Raw genomic sequence first — 17,806 nt, forward strand, 5'->3', positions numbered from 1 at the left:
ATACTGAATATACTCTTTCAGTATAACGACTTAAAACATGTTGTGTTTCAAGGCTACACAATGTTGCCTTGCCTTTATCAGCAACAGCCCTATAACGGGCGCCAAACGAGATACAGTTATGGGAGGCTTCTGACTTTGGGTCACACTGTTCTCCTGAGGGACACAGTCATCGACTTTGGATCTTTATGTGCATGCCAAACGAAATTTTCATTTTAACTATCCTAAAATACACTCCAATTACAGACACAAGGGTTAGCAAACTCAGCAGTGAGGGAAAAGTGGCTCTGAAAGCATCCAATCACAGCAAAACCATTGCCAGCGGAGGAAGATGTTGGTGGTAATTGAACATCAAAGGTTATTGTCTCTTGGATGTTTGCGGTTTACTTTCAGATACTTTCTCATTACGCCAGTTTAGCCTACATCTTAAACGACACACTGTCACAATGATCTACGTATGTTCTTTTAACCAAGGTCACTGCTGCAAGTCTAACTGGGGATCCAGATGATTGTGTTTACAAGCAGATGTGCTCATAGAAAACGTATAAATCCCGTAATAATGTATCCAGCCGTTAAAAACTTCTGCGCTCTGTTTTGGGGTGCTTTAATACGCAATCATGTCTACATTAACCTTACTTAGAATAGACCTAATAATGAATCGTCATCATCAAAAAAAAAAAAAAAAAAAAAATTACAGGGCTCAACTTTGCGATCACGTGTCACTTTCCTTTTCGGATGCTTATAAAAAAACTCTTTGCGACACAAGAGCCACTTGATAAGAAGCTGGAGGTCAGGTGATTGAGATTCAAAGCGCGATTAAAGGGAAGCAACTTCTTGTTGCTAAAGGGACATTCAGTCGACATCTCAGCTTCTGCGAAGTTTTCCAGAAAGCACCAACGATGTGGACATCGCCTTCAGTATCCCTGCTCCTGTTCGTCTCATTGTTCCATGGATGCAGGAATTTCGTGTGCCCGAGGATCTGCCGCTGTTTCTCCAATGCAATCAGGTGCAACAATATAACACAAGGGGCAGCTCCAGTGATGGACCACAGGGATAGAAGATTGTAAGTTGGCAACATGTGGAATAATGCGTTTACAGGGTGGATGTTTTTTTTTTAAGGCAGCTAATTCGTGTGATTAAGCAATTGCCATTGTTATTCCGCGCGTATTTACGCACGGGGCTAAGATCCGCACTGAAACGTCTTTCTTGTTTAGCTCTGCTGTGCTGTTTGTAGAGTTAACAGTGATCAAATCACGCTTTATCACATTTTTAACCTGTTGTAAGTGGCCTTAATTTTGAGCACCCATTTAAAACGGATTTTGGTTCCAGTATTTATTGTATACTTATGGGGGGGGGGAGTCTCAGGTGTAACCTTTGATCATTCAACAACCATTACCAGTACTCTGATAATAATTAATAGGCATAAAAACATTTTTGGAAGCAATCTCTGCACTCTGAATGTATTCCAAATCAGTCTAACATACAAACATTATTCCAACACTGCATCTAGTTTCACCAAGTGGCAAATGTATTTATAATTGTATCTTTTTCTTGTTTTCTTTTATCCTCAACTTTAGCCATGGAAGCACTTTGTATGTTTCTAATTTAAGCATCAGTGGTATGATAAAGTCTGCTTCATTAAAAAACAACAAGAACAAAAAAACCCCATCCAGACATACACACCTGCTCTGTCAGTAGTATTGTGTGCATGCATTCTCTGGTAGATAAAACAAAGGCCAGCTGTGTTCTTGTTTTCTTTGCCTGTGTGCATCTTCCTGTGAGAACTTTTTATCTTTTACATTCAGACCACTCTAAGTCTTCATAATATTGAGAGATAAATCTGGATAGATCCCTACTGGAGAGTGAAGAACGTCTGCTTCCAAGCATGGACTGTATTTATTTCATTTAAGTAGTACATCACACCCTTTTTTCTTTTTTTTTTTTTTAAACACAGTCCCCTGCATGTGTCCAGCTTAATTACCGATGAAGCAAATGTCAAGTTGCTCTCACACATTGTGAGTACACCTCTTTTTGTATGCTTTTCTGGACATCACAGCTCACTTGTTGAGTTTACTGTCAAAAGCCTTGAAGGTGGGTAATCTTGACCTCCTCTTCAGTAACAGAGTACACAACACCTTGACTCTCTTGTGATTAACATCTGTGAACACCAAGGCTGGCAGCTTTGTGTGTCTATCAAATGCTGCCAGTAACTCTATACACTCACTCCTGGAACTTTCTGTTCTACCAAATTACAACTTCTATTTGTTTATGATATTGACAGACCATTTCTGTTAGCTGGGAATAATGTATATGTTGCAGATGTGGAAATGTTGCTCACTGGTGGGAAGAGAACTTGCTCTATGTTTATTATGAATGCCTCAAACAACCTAAATGGTGCATTTCTGTTAGAGATAAAAAAACAAAACAAAAACAAAACAAAACAGTGTGTCCAGACAGGCTGTAAACAAAACCTAGGAAAATTTCGTTCTAATTGAACACTAAATAGTTGCTATGACAAAACCTGTGCCATGGCTACACTTACCTTTTTGTCACAGAGCCTCAGATGATTTTAAGATGTCACTACATCTCTATTACATCATTAAACTGTCCTCCCAATCTTTTTATGCCTCCTTTCGCAGGTTTCTTTATCATCTGTCTTTGCAAACAATTTCAAGCCATTCCTTTGAAGGTTTAAAAGGAGTCCAGAGGATGTACGTATCACATTTCGTTTGCTGACAAATTCCGACTCACTTGTGATACTGCTTAAGTGAGGAACAATATGATGAAAATTGATGCTCAAAATATAAGAAGATTTGGGTTTTGCATCACATAAACTAATTATTGCAGTGTCTCTTCTTTTTTTGTGTGTGGCAAATCTCATAAAAATGGTTGCAGTGTGTTTATACTGCACATCAGTCTGACAGTGTGACGTAAACGTTAAGAAGAATCTCACTATTTATTTTCTGCTGTACACAGAGAGATTACTCAAAGTGTAACCCTGAAAACCATTGAGACATTAGCATTTAACAACCTCCTCAGCCTCTCTGAAATGTAAGTCTTTTCTGTGATTCTCCCAGTCCATTAAAGTCACGATTACTGTAGTGCACCCCGGTGTGGACTGTATGCTCTGTACTGCTTTGCAGCTCAATCCAGAACACAAGAAGTCTCATGCACATTGACAGAGGAGCATTTAACAACCTCCCCAAACTTCGCTACTTGTGAGACAACTTAAAATTTATTTATTCAATTGTCAGTTTTTAAAAATTCCTACAGAGCAGTCTGACTTGCAACAAACTTTTTTTTTTCCGTCTTTGTCAAATGAAAGTGACACATTGCTCTTTTTATTTACAGGAGTATTTCAAATACCGGTATTGCAGTTTTTCCTGATGTCACATCAATCAGTTCACTTGAATCTGAGTTCGTCTTGTGAGTAAATCTCTTGTTATATTCTTAGAGACTAATACAAAGGAAATCTTCAGTGTTACTGCAAGTCCAGTTTCAACTTATTATTACACTTATTACTATTTTTGCAGGGATATATGTGACAACATCTTCCTTCTAGAAATACCCACAAACGGTTTCACTGGAATGTCAAAGGAATATGTTACAATGTGAGTATTGCAATGTATAGGACACTTTCACTTATTTTGAAATTGTATTATAGCAGTCCAGAAAGTTTGAACATGCAAATGTTTCTTACATTTTCAGGAACCTGTACAACAATGGCATAAGAAAAATACACGAGCATGCCTTCAACGGAACAAAGATAGATAAGCTGTATTTGTTTCATTTTACCACATTATGTCTAATTTCTGTTTAAAATTCTTCTTTTGCACCATTAAAGTTTTGGTCCTTGTGTTCTTCTATGTTTAGGGTATTAAAAAATAATCGAAACCTTAGAGTGATCCATAAAGATGCTTTCACAGGAGGCACGGGCCCTGGAGTCTTGTAAGTTTTTATTTGTATACCCCTAAAAGTCACTTTGTGCTAAGTTTATTTTGATTTATTGAGGAAAGCTAAAGGAAACCCAGCCAGGGTGGGGGGTAAGGTGTTCAACAAGCCTAGAGCCGACAAATGAGAAGTTTGCGTCAGGACGGGCATCCAGTGTAGAATCTTTGAAACATCAAATATTGGGCTCATCATGAGGACAGAGCACAAGAGAGGTGCAGAAGAACTTGCAGGCATGGTGGAGTGGGTTGTCAGGAGAGGGCATGGTTGGGACATGTGACAGAAAGATAGCAACAGTGAAAGGGAAGGTTCAGAAGATGGTGATGGTACCATGATGTATAGTTTGGAGATGGCTACTCTGAAAGTTAGAGAGGTAATGCTGAAGTAGTCTGGACATGTGCAGAGGAGGGACAGTGAATATATTGGACAAAGGATGCTGAAGATGGAGATCCCAGGCAGGAGAAGAAGAAGAAGATTTGTGGATGTGGTGAAGAAGGACATTTAAGCAGAGTTTGTGTGACAGAGGAGGGTACTAGAGAAGGGGTGTGGTGGAGGCAGATGATCTTCTGTTTTGGCCCCTAAAGCGAGCAGCTGAAAGGAAAGAAGAAGAAATAGGGGAAGAAGAATAGGGAAGCAAAAGGAGGAAGATGCTTACTAAACACACCAGTTAAACTTTAAGACTCGACACAAGCTGTATTCTGTGTCTGGACATGGTCTTACTCTCCTGAATTGCTTTTATGTCCTTCATAATTTTCATGTAATCTTCAAAGAACACACTGTGGACTTCAGCTCAGCAGAGAGAAACAGTAACAGTCTGATGAACAATGGCAGTGTAAAACAGCACAGTGGACACAAAAACTCTGTCACGCTGTATTAATGTCGGTTATTTTTTCACAGGGATGTTTCTGCCACAGCTCTTACAAAGCTGCCATCACAGGGACTGGAGTCAGTTCTAGTGTTGTTTGCTCAGTCCGCCTACACCTTGAAGAGTCTGCCTCCTCTGCAGGGACTGTGGAGTCTGCGAGAAGCTCATCTCACCTACAACAGCCACTGCTGTGCACTGCTGAACTGGAACACTCACAGGTAACTTACACTGTGCATGCTCAAAGCTCAACCCTACCCCATGACTCTTTGAATTTCCATGCAGTAGTCTAAATTTAAGTCCATCAAAATCAGAATCCTTTGCTTATTAAGCAATGCTGAATTGCGTTACACAATATATCACAGGTTTCACAAACATCTGCACCTGAAATATGCCATGTAATGGTGACATAACTTTTTGTTGTTCTTGCTTTTCTACAGAGACTTACCAATTAATCCTGTGTGGAATAACAGCTCTACAGCCTGTATTGAGAGAGATCCAGCCGGCAGGTAAATCATTTGATTCAGCAATATTTACCTGTCCTAAATCTCATTTTTATTTTTACTCTAATAAACTTTACACCTTATTGAAATCAACTTACAAGTGTGTTTGAAATGGATTTGCCCCTTGGTTTACTTTACTTACCATACTTCACTTATTTTAAGATATCTTCATTCTGAGCTCTTTATTTAAACAATATCTTCTTTTTTTCCATTTAAATCTCCTTCAAAAGCAGGGTTCAGCCTGTAATCGGAGGGTTAACAGACACATCTCTACTTACGGGCGTGCCGTACTTCTCGGAAGGTGACCTGCTTGCTGAAGATGAAAGCTATGAAGATGTGAATTTCCACTATCCAGAACTGGACCTCTGCCAGACCACCCGCACTCTGGTTTGCACACCTGAGGCAGATGCTTTCAACCCCTGTGAAGACATCGCAGGTTTCAGTTTTCTCAGAGTAGCTATTTGCTTCATCAATTTATTGGCTATTACAGGTAATCTGACAGTGCTGCTGGTCTTCTTCAGCAGCCGGAACAAGCTGACAGTACCTCGCTTCCTCATGTGCCACCTGGCTTTTGCAGACCTTTGCATTGGGGTCTACCTTCTGATGATAGCTACTGTAGACTTGCGTACTCGTGGTAGCTACAGTCAGCACGCCATTGAATGGCAGACAGGACCTGGTTGCAGTGCTGCTGGCTTCCTGTCAGTTTTTGGTGGGGAGCTGTCAGTTTACACACTTTCTACCATCACCCTGGAGCGTTGGCACACCATCACCAATGCTATGCAGGTAGAGCGCCACCTGGTTCTTATGCAAGCTGCAGGCATAATGGCAGTAGGTTGGCTCATCTGTCTGGGGATGGGGATACTGCCCTTGATTGGTGTCAGTAGCTACACCAAAGTCAGCATGTGCTTACCCATGGACATAGAGACTCCTTTGGCTCAGGCTTTTGTCATAATTATCCTGCTCCTCAATGTGGGCGCCTTCCTCGTTGTTTGCGTTTGCTATGTGCTGATCTACCTGGCTGTAAAAAACCCTGACTTACCCAGAAGAAGTGCAGACACCAGGATCGCACAGCGCATGGCGGTACTCATCTTCACGGATTTTCTGTGCATGGCACCCATCTCCTTCTTTGCCATCTCTGCTGCTTTTAAGTTTCCCCTCATCACAGTTACCAACTCCAAAATTCTGTTGGTCCTCTTTTTTCCCATCAATTCGTGTGCCAATCCCTTCCTCTATGCTATCTTCACTAAAGCTTTCAGAAAGGATGCTTATAAACTCATGAGTACCATAGGCTGCTGTAGAAACAAGGCTGCTCATACAGAAAGGAAATAGAAAAGAAATGCATACAAATTTCCAATTGCATCAAACAGTAAATGTTTGTATTATATATACAGGGCTCTAGACTAACTTTTTGCCATGGGCGTACCGGTACGCCTAACTTTAAAAAGCTAACTTTAAAAAGTTAGGCGTACCGGCACAAAAGTTAGGCGCACACAAATTTTATAATAATTTATATAATATAATGTGTTTTTCTGGATACACTGTGCTTTTTCAGCTTTCAAAGATTGATGACACCGTGTCAGAGCACTGGCTATGAATTTCAGAAGGATCAGGCCTTAACTTAACAGAAAAGTTAGCAATAGTTCTTTTCCTATTACAGCTACATCCACTTCTGTCGTGCCTAGGCTGCTCACTAGGGCTGGGTATCATCACTGATTTCTATAATCCATTCGATTCCGGTTTTCAAAGTCCCGATTCGATTCAACTTAGCCTCAGACAGTCAGAAATATTATAATTCTGATCATTTATCAGTACTGACTTCATCAGAATTGTGAACATCACAGCAGATGCCTTTGTGTGAAAGTAACTGAGAATAAAACACTGAAAAACATGAAGGAGATTTTCCTGGTCTGGCTTTTTATAGCAGATAACCTTAAAAATATTCTACAATGTTCTGCATATAAAGTTTAAATTTCTTCAGTATTGAACAACAGAAAAAATAGGCTTTCTTGTCCGAGGTCATTTAAGTGAAAAAAAGAAAAAGAAAAGAAAAAGACAGCAGCCGACAGCGCTGTAAACAACGGTAGACTGGTGGGTAATAAGCGACTGAATAATACAGAAAACAGAGATTGGAGGAAACTGTTCTTGAAGTACAGAGAGAGATAGAGAGAGAGCTAGCTGTGCATGAAGTGTGATTTTAATAGTCGTGGAAGCAAAACAGCAAAATTCATGACGACATTGATCAAATGTGAAGCGCAGTTTGCTGCTTCTTTTACTGCTGGCTTGGTGAATTTTGGTTGGAGAGAGACAAAACCTGCAGCTCAGAATCAGCGCAAAAAGACGTAATCACAGCGCGGACCGGACGCATCAGAAGCGCTAAGCTCCGACAGCGTGTCCGTCTACGGGCCGTCGGGTGAGAAAGCCGAGAAAGACAAAGTTGATTCTGATGCGTGTTTACGTCTTTGTGTGGAATCCGTGTACCTGCTCTCATCTGCTGTTTGGTTGTTGTTGAAATGGTTTTGTGAGCTTTAATCTGAGAATCTGGCGTTTCTGGCAAAACACAGTTATATTTAAAAGTCGATTCAGGATTTAATGAATTGATATCGCTTTATTCAAGCTACTCACCTCCCTCTTCCACCTGCACTTTCAACTGGACCACGGCCAATCAGAGAGGTCCCGCCCCTTACTATCTCTGATTGGTTTAGTCCACGATAGGGGCATAATGTGTGTCTGTTGTTGACCACAGGGAAGGTTGCAGATTTTTTTTTTTTTTTTTTTTTTGCTACCCGAACAGTTGGTCGCACAGGTGCAACCAAATATTTTTTTTTAGTCGCACCACTGAAAAATTTGGTCGCATTTGCGACCAAATTGGTCGCACTCTAGAGCCCTGAATATATCAGCATCATATACAGTGTTGGTCAAGTTACTTGAAAAAAGTAATCAGTAACTAATTACTGATTTCTTCCCCAAAAAAGTAATCCTGTTACTTTACTGATGACTTATTTTCAAAAGTAATTAATTACTTAGTTACTTAGTTACTTTTTAAAAACACGATTTACAACATGAATAGGTGATAAAGCGATAGATCTTTCAGCCCAATTCTACTTTTTCTGCATAATCCATCATACAAAGTGTAATCAAATGGAAAAGTGTCTTTTTAAATCTTGTTTTATTAGTTTTAATCTTTTAACTTTATGCATCAAGCAAAAATTTAATTATATGCAACATTCTCTGACTGGAAGAAATTTGTTTAACATTTAAACCTATTTTCTGCACATTCCAGCACATAAAATAAAATATTATTTTGTGTTTACACTCAGTCTTTCAAATAGATGCCATTAAAACACAGCAGAAAATAAATAGTAATCCCTTACTTTACTTGTTACTTGAAAAAAGTAATCGTATTACAGAAACACATTACAACTAACGAGTTACTGCCCATCTCTGATCATATATAGTCTAATACTATGACTTACTCTTGAAAGTAGTCTGCTCCATCATCTTGTTTACTTCATATGTAATTCATTGTTGCATGAGTATGCAAAAGGAGCCACTTTCATAAGCATAAGAATGTAAGAGACTAGCCATACATACACAGTTAGATAAATAATTTGCTGGACTAAGACAGTTGTTGACCAGAAAATTTTTGGCTTTTATTTATTTATTTATTTTTGCATTTCCTGATTAAGAATTACAGAAATTTCAGTACTCCATTTTGAGATGCTCAAAAATAATCGGACAGTTGACTGACAAGTGATTCAATGACAAGGCGATGCCTATTTCCTTGTTATTTAATGACAAATTAAAGTACTCACACTAATGCACAGGTTGAATGCATGGTTGAATCTTAATTTTATAGCTTTTCACTGTCATTTTAAAAATGAGACCCAAATGAATGTATGTGCAAATGAGGGAGACTTATGATTTATATCATGTTACATTATCAGTCAAACATGGTGGAGGCAATTTTATCGCTGTATAACAATGTATGGCTGTCAGTGAGTCTGGATCAGTGGTGTTTATTGATGATGTGTCTGCTGATATAAGTAGCAGAATGAACTGTTAAGTGTACTGGGCCATGATCTCTGCTCAGATTCAACCAAATGCTGCACAGCCAATCAGACAGTGCTTCACAGTACAGATGGATAATGACCCAAAGCACACTGCACAAGCAGAGAGAGTTTCTCAAGGCAAAGAAATGGGATATTCTTCAGTGGCCAAGTCAGCTTCTCAGTTACTGAAGATAAAACTGAGAGACCCACAAACAAGAAGCAACTGAAAGCAGCTGCAGTAAAGGCCTGGGAGAGTATTTCAAGGGAGGCAGTCATTAATAGTAAATGATTAAAGTATTAAAATGTCCCTTGTATTTAGGTTTATGTTACTTTGTACAATTACTTTTGAGCCTCTGATTTTTTTTTTTTTTGTAAAAATAAATAAACTGGAAGTCTGTGCTTGAATCTCATCTTGATTGTTTGATTTAAAATCCACTGTAGTGGTGTACAGGGACAAAACTACAACATGTGTGTCTGTGTCCAGCAAATTATGGATCTAACTTTAAAAAATAAACATTTACTTTAAGTTTTTGTTCTCTTCTTTTTCCATATCTTGACTGCACAAGCAAGTATTCCACGGAAAAGGCAATCAGGATGTGAGAATAAGTAATCCTACACAGGAATTAGACTGCATGTAATACTGTGTCAAACCTCGTATCTGAAAGAGGAAGGAGATACAAACATCTGTCATGATGATGCTGATGCACTTTTGGAGATGGTCTGGTGTGTAATTAGAAAGTATGAGCAATTATGAATTTGCATTCTGTGAAGTTGCACAAAGAACTGAGTAATATCTAGTATATGATATCGTCTCTCAAATCCTACTTGAGTTTAAACCCACTCCACAGGTGTTTCCAGAGGAGAGTGCTGACTGGTCAGAAGAGAGAAAGTAAAAATGTAACCATTAACACTGATAATTTTTGGTGAAGCTTTACAATGAGGAATGAATTCAATTTAAAAAGAAAATCAAGGTAGAAAAGGGTATAACAATGGTTCACTTTAATAGTCGAAGCTTACAGTAGCTTGCAAAAGTATTCGGCCCCCTTGAAATTTTCCACATTTTGTCACATTACAGCCACAAACATGAATCAATTTTATTGGAATTCCACGTGAAAGACCAATACAAAGTGATGTACACGTGAGAAGTGGAACCAAAATCATACATGATTCCAAACATTTTTTACAAATAAATAACTGAAAAGTTGGGTGTGCGTAATTATTCAGCCCCCTGAGTCAATACTTTGTAGAACCACCTTTTGCTGCAGTTACAGCTGCCAGTCTTTTAGGGTATGTCTCTACGAGCTTTGCACATCTAGAGACTGAAATCTTTGCCCATTCTTCTTTGCAAAACAGCTCCAGCTCAGTCAGATTAGATGGACAGCGTTTGTGAACAGCAGTTTTCAGATCTTGCTACAGATATAATGTATAAAGTAAGAAATAAATTGCTTCCAAAAGAAATGTATGTAAGAAATGTAAATTGTTCATAAAAAGAAAAGGTGGGTATAACTTAAGAGGGAAATGGAATTTAAAAATACAAAGTGCTAGAACAACTTTAAAAACTATGTCTATCTCAATTGCAGGAGTTAAATTATGGAACAGTCTAACAGAAGAAATAAAAGAAAGTAAAAACATAAACCAGTTTAAATTAAAATATAAAAACCTAATTTTAAATAAGTATAAGAATGAAGAAAACAGGGTTAACCCAGGACGGTAATGTTGCTGGTAACGGTGTTGTAGTTCTTTTTTGTTTTGTTTTTTTGTTTGTTTGTTTGTTTTTCCATAACTTGTGAATCTGCAAATTTGGGTAGGGACAGATAAGTATATACTTCTGCCTACTCCTTTTCAAACAAATAATGGAATGATATTTTGTAATGATTGTGAAGGCACTTTTGAAATGTTTGAAATAAAAATGAACTGAACTGAAATGTGTGCTATTAAACTAAAAATGCAGCCAAGGTGTTTTTTAAATAAACATTTCAAAATATTTACAGAACAATCAGGTGTTCTGCATCAAATTTGATGCCACACAAATTATTTGTGCCACTATGAGATAAAGGAGAACAACAGCCTGATACCTGCAGGCCTGACAACAGGAGATGTAGCACTCCTGTAACACCTGTAACATTCAGTAGTCGCCTCATTGTTCTGACACACACAACAAAACTATTGACTACACTACACACTAACTACACAAGATTTTCGCTAAACGTCGAAAATCTCTCACATCACTCCTAAAACTTCCCCCCTTCCTAAACAACTAAATGCCATGTTCCCCGCTGTTTTTCTTCTACTCCCTGTCTTTCTTGCTCCCTTTCCTTTCCCCTAGTCATGTCTGTCCCGTATGTAACAACTGAAAATAAAATAAAATCAAATAAAATACACAATAATAATAATAAAAAAAGAAAAAATGTTGACTCTCAGCATTACTGTTCACGAGAAAATACAGTAATGTGATAAAAACAAGCACCTAAACTCCAACAGTAACTGAACAGCGTTCCTAGAATATGACTGAAATTTCAACAACAGCTTCTAAATGGACCGTGGATTCTTATTCTATTTGTGGAAGATCAGTAGCAAAAGTGACCACGTGGTGGAGTAGTTTGATTTAGTAGTAGCTTTTGTTTTGTTGTTATTTTTGTAACTCTGAGATTAAAGAGATCCTGTGTTCCTCTGTAGGTTTCATATACGTTTTTCTTATTAAGTAATAGATTATTTGCAACTTTTTTCAATAGAAATTAAGAAAACAATAGAAAAGAAATAACAGAAAAATAAATACTAACTATATTATCTAGTTTTATTGAGTGATTGTAATAATCCTGCTTTTACAGCTGACTTCAGGCTGACTTTCAGTATTTCCCACAGACAGCATAAAGATATATCATCTATATGTTCTATAGTCTCTAGTATTTCCACACGCAGTCCCGCCTTCGTGGGATTCCGTCTGTGACGTCCCACTTGGTAAACGTTTTTCCCCCCTCTTCAGCTACGTGGTGTTGCAACTATTTACACAAGCGACGCTGAAGCCACTCTGCTGGGTGATGTTGGATATTGTCGCAGCTGAATTGTGCGTTTTGGCACAATCCCGTCATATTTAAAACGCTTGCGGACCTGTGAAAAGAAGCAGTTTAAGTTCTCGGGACCGGTCATGGCAAAGAAATCAGAAAAACCAGATTGGGTGGTTTTGTTTTCTACAACTATAGCAATACTTGTGTGGATTCCCGTCAGCGGTAAGTTGTTAATTTTCTTTCAAAGACTGTGTTTTGCTGCACTGACATCATTCCCATAAAGTTCAGAGCTCGGTCCGGGTCTCCTGTCCACTACTTTGCAGAGAGAGAAGTATGACGGACCGCAGCTGGGACAAATTTAAATATCTGGTTAAATAGTTTTGTATCAGTCGCTGGAAAACCGAGAAGGTTTCTTTGGATTTCTTTTTGTAGCATTTTGCTTTTTAATTAAGTCACAAAATGTGGCATAAACGGAACGGTGGGAGTGAGAGCGCGTCAGGATAGCTATAAATTAAAAATCCCGTGAGTTATAATTCATAGAAAAGTTTCAAAAATGCTGACTGCATAAACTGTATTTCCATTTTACCATTTATTCATTCTAACATAAGCTAACATGCCTTTTGTAAACAACACAACCTTCCAGGACCTCGGAGCCTCTTGTGATACCTCGAGTTGTTTCTCGGATGTATCTGAGTCCAGATGAGCTCAGGAAACTCCGCTTTAAGCCCACCGTAGGCACCATTCAGCTGTCAGAGGGCCATGAAGCCAAACTGAACTGTTCCATTGAAATTCCTGATACCAGACTGGAGCCCGCCATCCTGTGGGTGAAGGATAGTAAGGAGCTGTCGCCAAACATCCATGTGGTGATGAATGAGCTCCACTCCATCACAGATGGGGTATCAACTCTCCTCTCCACTGTCATGTATGTATCACATGAAGGTGAAATGTGTGTGATATGACAGATTAGATACATAAATTGATGTGTCCTTATGCATTACACATTACAGCATTAAACATGTGCAGAGAGTGGATGCTGGAGATTATCATTGCCGACTGAGTATCAGCAACATGTTGGTAGAGTCTGATCCGATCAGCATTCGGGTAGAAGGTGAGTTTTAGTATCCAAAGTATTCAAAACTTCTTTGTCCACACGTTTCTCAGTTCTTTCACACTTCTTTAATCTGACTTATGTCAGCCAACATTTGTCAAGCAACCAGAGGACATGTCTGCATGACTTTCCGCAAGAGTCTGTTTCTTAGACCATGCACAAGTGAGGAGCACTGCTTTCCACCAATGTTCATGACGACCTTCTGAATGACTTCAAAGGTGTACTTAAGTTCCTTTGGATAGTCTATGTTGAGGGCAAAAAGAAGACCCATCAGCATGGAAATGGCACTCAGGACATCCCTCAGATTAGACAGGATTACTGCCACATAAAGGACAACCAACACATCGATGATGCCTTTTTCTTTCACCATCACAATGCCAACTTTCATCTCTTAGTAAACGTGTCTTCAATATCTGTGGGTTATAAAAGGGTTCAAAGACAAAAAGAACAAAAAAATATTTACCATACTTGACTTAGAAAAATACACAATGTCCCTTGTGCTTTAGAATTCATGTCTTTCCAAAGAAGAGCCATACTGATGCCTTGGATGATGGTGATTGACTTTGGGTAACACTTATTAGTTGTTGAAGTTTTTTTCAGAATGAGATATGCACCCCCATGTTACAAATCCATTTCTTGCTTTAAACAAAGACCATGTTCATAATTAACAGAGCATGTCTTCATTTGCAGAATGCGAACAAAATTTTAAATTTAAATTTACCTGTGCTAAATATTGGCTGTGCTCTGAGTCAAATGTAACTGAGAATATATGAAATGTGCAAACTGAAGCTAAACTGCAGGATCAGAATGTGGCTCCACAGACAATGCTTCTTTAATCAGTAACCGATTTTTTTCCCCTTTATATTAACAGCATGAAAAAAGAGCATATAGACATGGCTGGACTGGTTGAATAACTGGCACTGAATATCAACATCCACCTTTACCCAGCTGTCCAATGACTCTGGGCCAGTGACCTTTAACTGCTTACCCAGTCTACACAATCTCTTTTCCAGGGTCCAGGACATTTCACCAAAGTATTTCCCCCGACAGCTGTAGTAGCCACTGCAACCCCTTAAATAACCTAATATCTCAGCCATTACAATATACAATGTGAGAAATCAAACGCAAAGCTGTAGTGAACAGTACAGCAGCGAAATGTCAAAGACCCTGGTGAAGACATGAGTAAACACAAGAAACTAACATTAATGCTAGTTTGCCAGTTAGTATCTCTGAAACCCAGACCAAATCCAGTGTCACAGATCTCATAATAATACATTTGGTGAGGAAAGAGTATAGATGTTATCTTGTGGCATCCACAGGGAGTAGGGTGTTAACCCTTTGAGTTAAAGCCTAAAGTCTGCACTTCAATCACATCTTGATTGTTTGATTTAAAATCCACTCTGGTGGTGTAATTATTGAATTAACTAAAAGAAACGATGCTAACCTTCACAGTCTTGAAAGTGTGTGAGGGATCTTCCTTAAGAAAATGAGGTCCTCTGTCCTCTTCCTTTGTGTAGAGCTCTGGTCAAAGAAGTCAAAAAGAAAACAATAAAACTTTTTAAACAGTATTTATGAAGCATGTAGACAGCTACAAATTCACAGCTTTTTGTTAAATAATTCCATCAATATATGATTATCATTGGAGATAACTGGGTCAATTACACCTGTCTTGTTTGTTTTAATATTTTGATATCTTTTAATTTGAGTCAGGCTGATCAGCACATTCAAGCAGAATATGATACCCAACCTAGCACCAATATACACCGATTCTGTAAAAGTTAACACACTAAGTGTCCAGTTGTGAAATATGAAGACAGACTTTACTTATCAGCTTTCTTTGAAAGAGTTCATCAGTTGAACTGGATAACCTAAAACTTAAACAAAGGAGAACATTTAGCAGTTGAACACTTACATCATCATCGAAGCATTTTATGAGCCTATAGCCCTGCTATGCCGCTCTTGGTTTTGTACAGTTCCATGAACCTCTCCATATTGGTCAAGCACAGCAAAGCGGGACCCTTTCAGGTCAACAGATGTGAGATGGGCAAATTGTGCTTCAGCCTGAGCAATGGAAGAAGAGGGGTGGGGAGTACAGGCAGAATTTTTAAAAAATGCTTTGAGACCTAAATTTAAGCAAACTGTCATCTGAGGCCCATTAGAGAAAACACACACATAAGCAAACAAACAAAAAGATGCACGTTATCTGCTGTTCAGCGAACAAGGACGTTCAGAGAACAACAAGCTCTGTCTTGAAATCTTTTAAAGTAGAATGAGTGTGAAAACGACTCTTATGTGACAAACCTTCAGTTATGGATTTTATTACAACCACAAGACCCTAAAAAGTCTGCTCCATTGCTTTTGTTAATGAATCATTTGTTGGTAGCGTGTCTGAATATTTAGTTTATGCCACCTGCATGTGATCATCGATAGCGCAATATTACTTCTTAAGAAGTTACCCTGACACTACAATCTTTATATCATTTGTTCTACAGAGCTATTAAATTACAATATAATCTGTGGTGTTTCCCGTATGAAAAAATACACAAAAGGTAACTTACCATTTGACTCCATTGACAAAAATAAATGCCCAGCATCAAGTTTGGCTTCACAGACCTAAAATAAAATAAAGATATATGTTATAATTATATTGTTGTATATAAACAACGTTATTATTGTTACAACACAGGGAATGCAGTTAAATTAAAAGCTAAATTATGCACTCACACACACACACACACACACAATCAGAAACAACCCAAGGGACTTCTGCAGTATACCATGCCAAAAATCAGTGTCTCTGATACCAATTATTAGTTATTATTCATTATTAATTATTAGTATGGAAACTCACACAATTTGGTCATACTGATCACAAGAGTTCAAAAATATGGAGCTGTTGTTAAGCACAAAGTATTTCAGGGAAAGTAATAATTGTACAATATCATTACTGCAAGAAATAATCACACTGGAGGACAATCTGCTAAAAACTAATATAATGCTGGTTTGTAGACCATATTTTGTCTCAATCCTCAGTGCACTCTTGCAGCTTAGCATGCAGCAGTACATAACAACTTAAGTGATTACATAGGGGTAAACAGATGACAACAAGCATAGCAGTCCTGCCAAAAGTTATTTTTGAACCCAGTCAGTTATTGGAAATATTGCCAAAATGAACTTCCACCAAAATACAACAGCCTGTGAACTTGAAAGAAATTTACAAGTACAGAGACAATATGAAATGAGCTTTATTAATTAGCTGAATTAGCTTGCTAATATCGCAACAGTGGTTGAATGTGAAACCTGAAAGCTAAAGGCACAATACTTTTGATTTGCCACATTAAACCCATAAAAAAGGCCATATGTGAGTTTATTAGGTTAAGTTTTGTCATGACACACAAGCTGGACCTTGTCGGCTAAAGTTACATTAGCTGAAGCAAACATTTTGGTAAAATAGAAAAAGACGCCTCATGCCATAAATTCAAAACATGTTCCAACTTTTGTAGCTCTCTTTCCTTATAGTTACGACCAATGTTACTCACCTTGAAAGCAGATTCCAATGAAGACAGTTAGAAAACGTCCAAGTAAAGTGACCATGTTGTTAACCGCTAATTCCCAAGACGGTTATTGACCCCCTGTTGATCCTCTACCCAATCACACAAGCCAAGGTGTGGGTCACAATCAGCCAAGGTTTCGAGTTAACCCATTGTAAAACCTAACCCCACCTTATCATGTGATTTACTGAGATCAAATGGCCCAGGATGTGAGAGAAACCTAAAGAAGTCCAGATACTTTTCTTTCCAAGCTCCATAGACTACGATGACTTGGATGACTGAGAACCTTCACAGACAAGTCCTCTGTGGTCTTTCAGGGCTTTCATTGGTCCTGAACTGGTCAGTTTACTACTTCTTTTTAAGAATTGTGCTGTCTCTCTAATAACTTCATTTTGTTTCATCAACCTAATGATGACCCCTCTTACTGGTATGGACATCTCTTTGGTCTTATATTCAAAATTACAAGAAAAGCTATAAAATACAACCACAACACTTCAAATCAACTTCAGATATTATGTTTGCTTCATTTGTCATGAAATGAAAGGCCTACCCTGACCATGAAAGTTCTTATCATTCAACTGATAGTAAACTTTTAGTCCCTGAAAATGGGAGACTGTGTATAAAACACCCAGTACGAAATGTTCCCTAAAGTTGTCATGTTTGTATCACTTTATGTGTTAGATCAGGACAGAACTGAAAGACATTAGTTTAAGTTTTAAAACAGAATTAACCAGAGAATTCAGGCATTTTGTCTTGACTAACTGATTATTTCGCTCTACATTA

At 38.3% G+C, this 17,806-nt stretch overlaps 2 protein-coding genes across 3 annotated transcripts in view; both read left to right on the plus strand.

Annotated features, from left to right (window-relative positions):
* Positions 1-702: 702 nt before the first annotated feature.
* On the plus strand, positions 703-11,989 carry lhcgr (luteinizing hormone/choriogonadotropin receptor). 2 transcript variants are annotated; one of them, XM_084948622.1, is made up of 11 exons: positions 703-1,060; positions 2,637-2,708; positions 2,974-3,048; positions 3,141-3,215; positions 3,349-3,423; positions 3,531-3,608; positions 3,706-3,774; positions 3,871-3,945; positions 4,843-5,028; positions 5,248-5,316; positions 5,541-11,989. In XM_084948622.1, the coding sequence occupies exons 1-11, from the start codon at positions 897-899 to the stop codon at positions 6,637-6,639; spliced, it is 2,037 nt and encodes a 678-aa protein (XP_084804748.1). In that variant the 5' UTR covers positions 703-896; the 3' UTR covers positions 6,640-11,989. The 2 variants fall into 2 exon arrangements, with proteins under 2 accessions (XP_084804748.1, XP_084804749.1); XM_084948623.1 differs by having other exon boundaries at positions 5,544-11,988.
* A 341-nt stretch (positions 11,990-12,330) lies between these two features.
* Positions 12,331-17,806, plus strand: part of mertka (c-mer proto-oncogene tyrosine kinase a) — a 28,037-nt gene continuing 22,561 nt past the window's right edge. Inside the window, exons 1-3 of the mRNA XM_084948697.1 lie at positions 12,331-12,586; positions 12,995-13,286; positions 13,372-13,472. Coding sequence (XP_084804823.1) covers positions 12,505-12,586; positions 12,995-13,286; positions 13,372-13,472 — 475 coding nt within the window. The 5' untranslated portion in view covers positions 12,331-12,504. The remainder of the gene's footprint in view (positions 12,587-12,994; positions 13,287-13,371; positions 13,473-17,806) is intronic.

The sequence above is a fragment of the Perissodus microlepis genome, chromosome 13 (genome assembly GCF_051167445.1).
Source record: "Perissodus microlepis isolate ML-2025 ecotype Zambia chromosome 13, ASM5116744v1, whole genome shotgun sequence".
Classification (NCBI taxonomy): Eukaryota; Metazoa; Chordata; class Actinopteri; order Cichliformes; family Cichlidae; genus Perissodus; species Perissodus microlepis.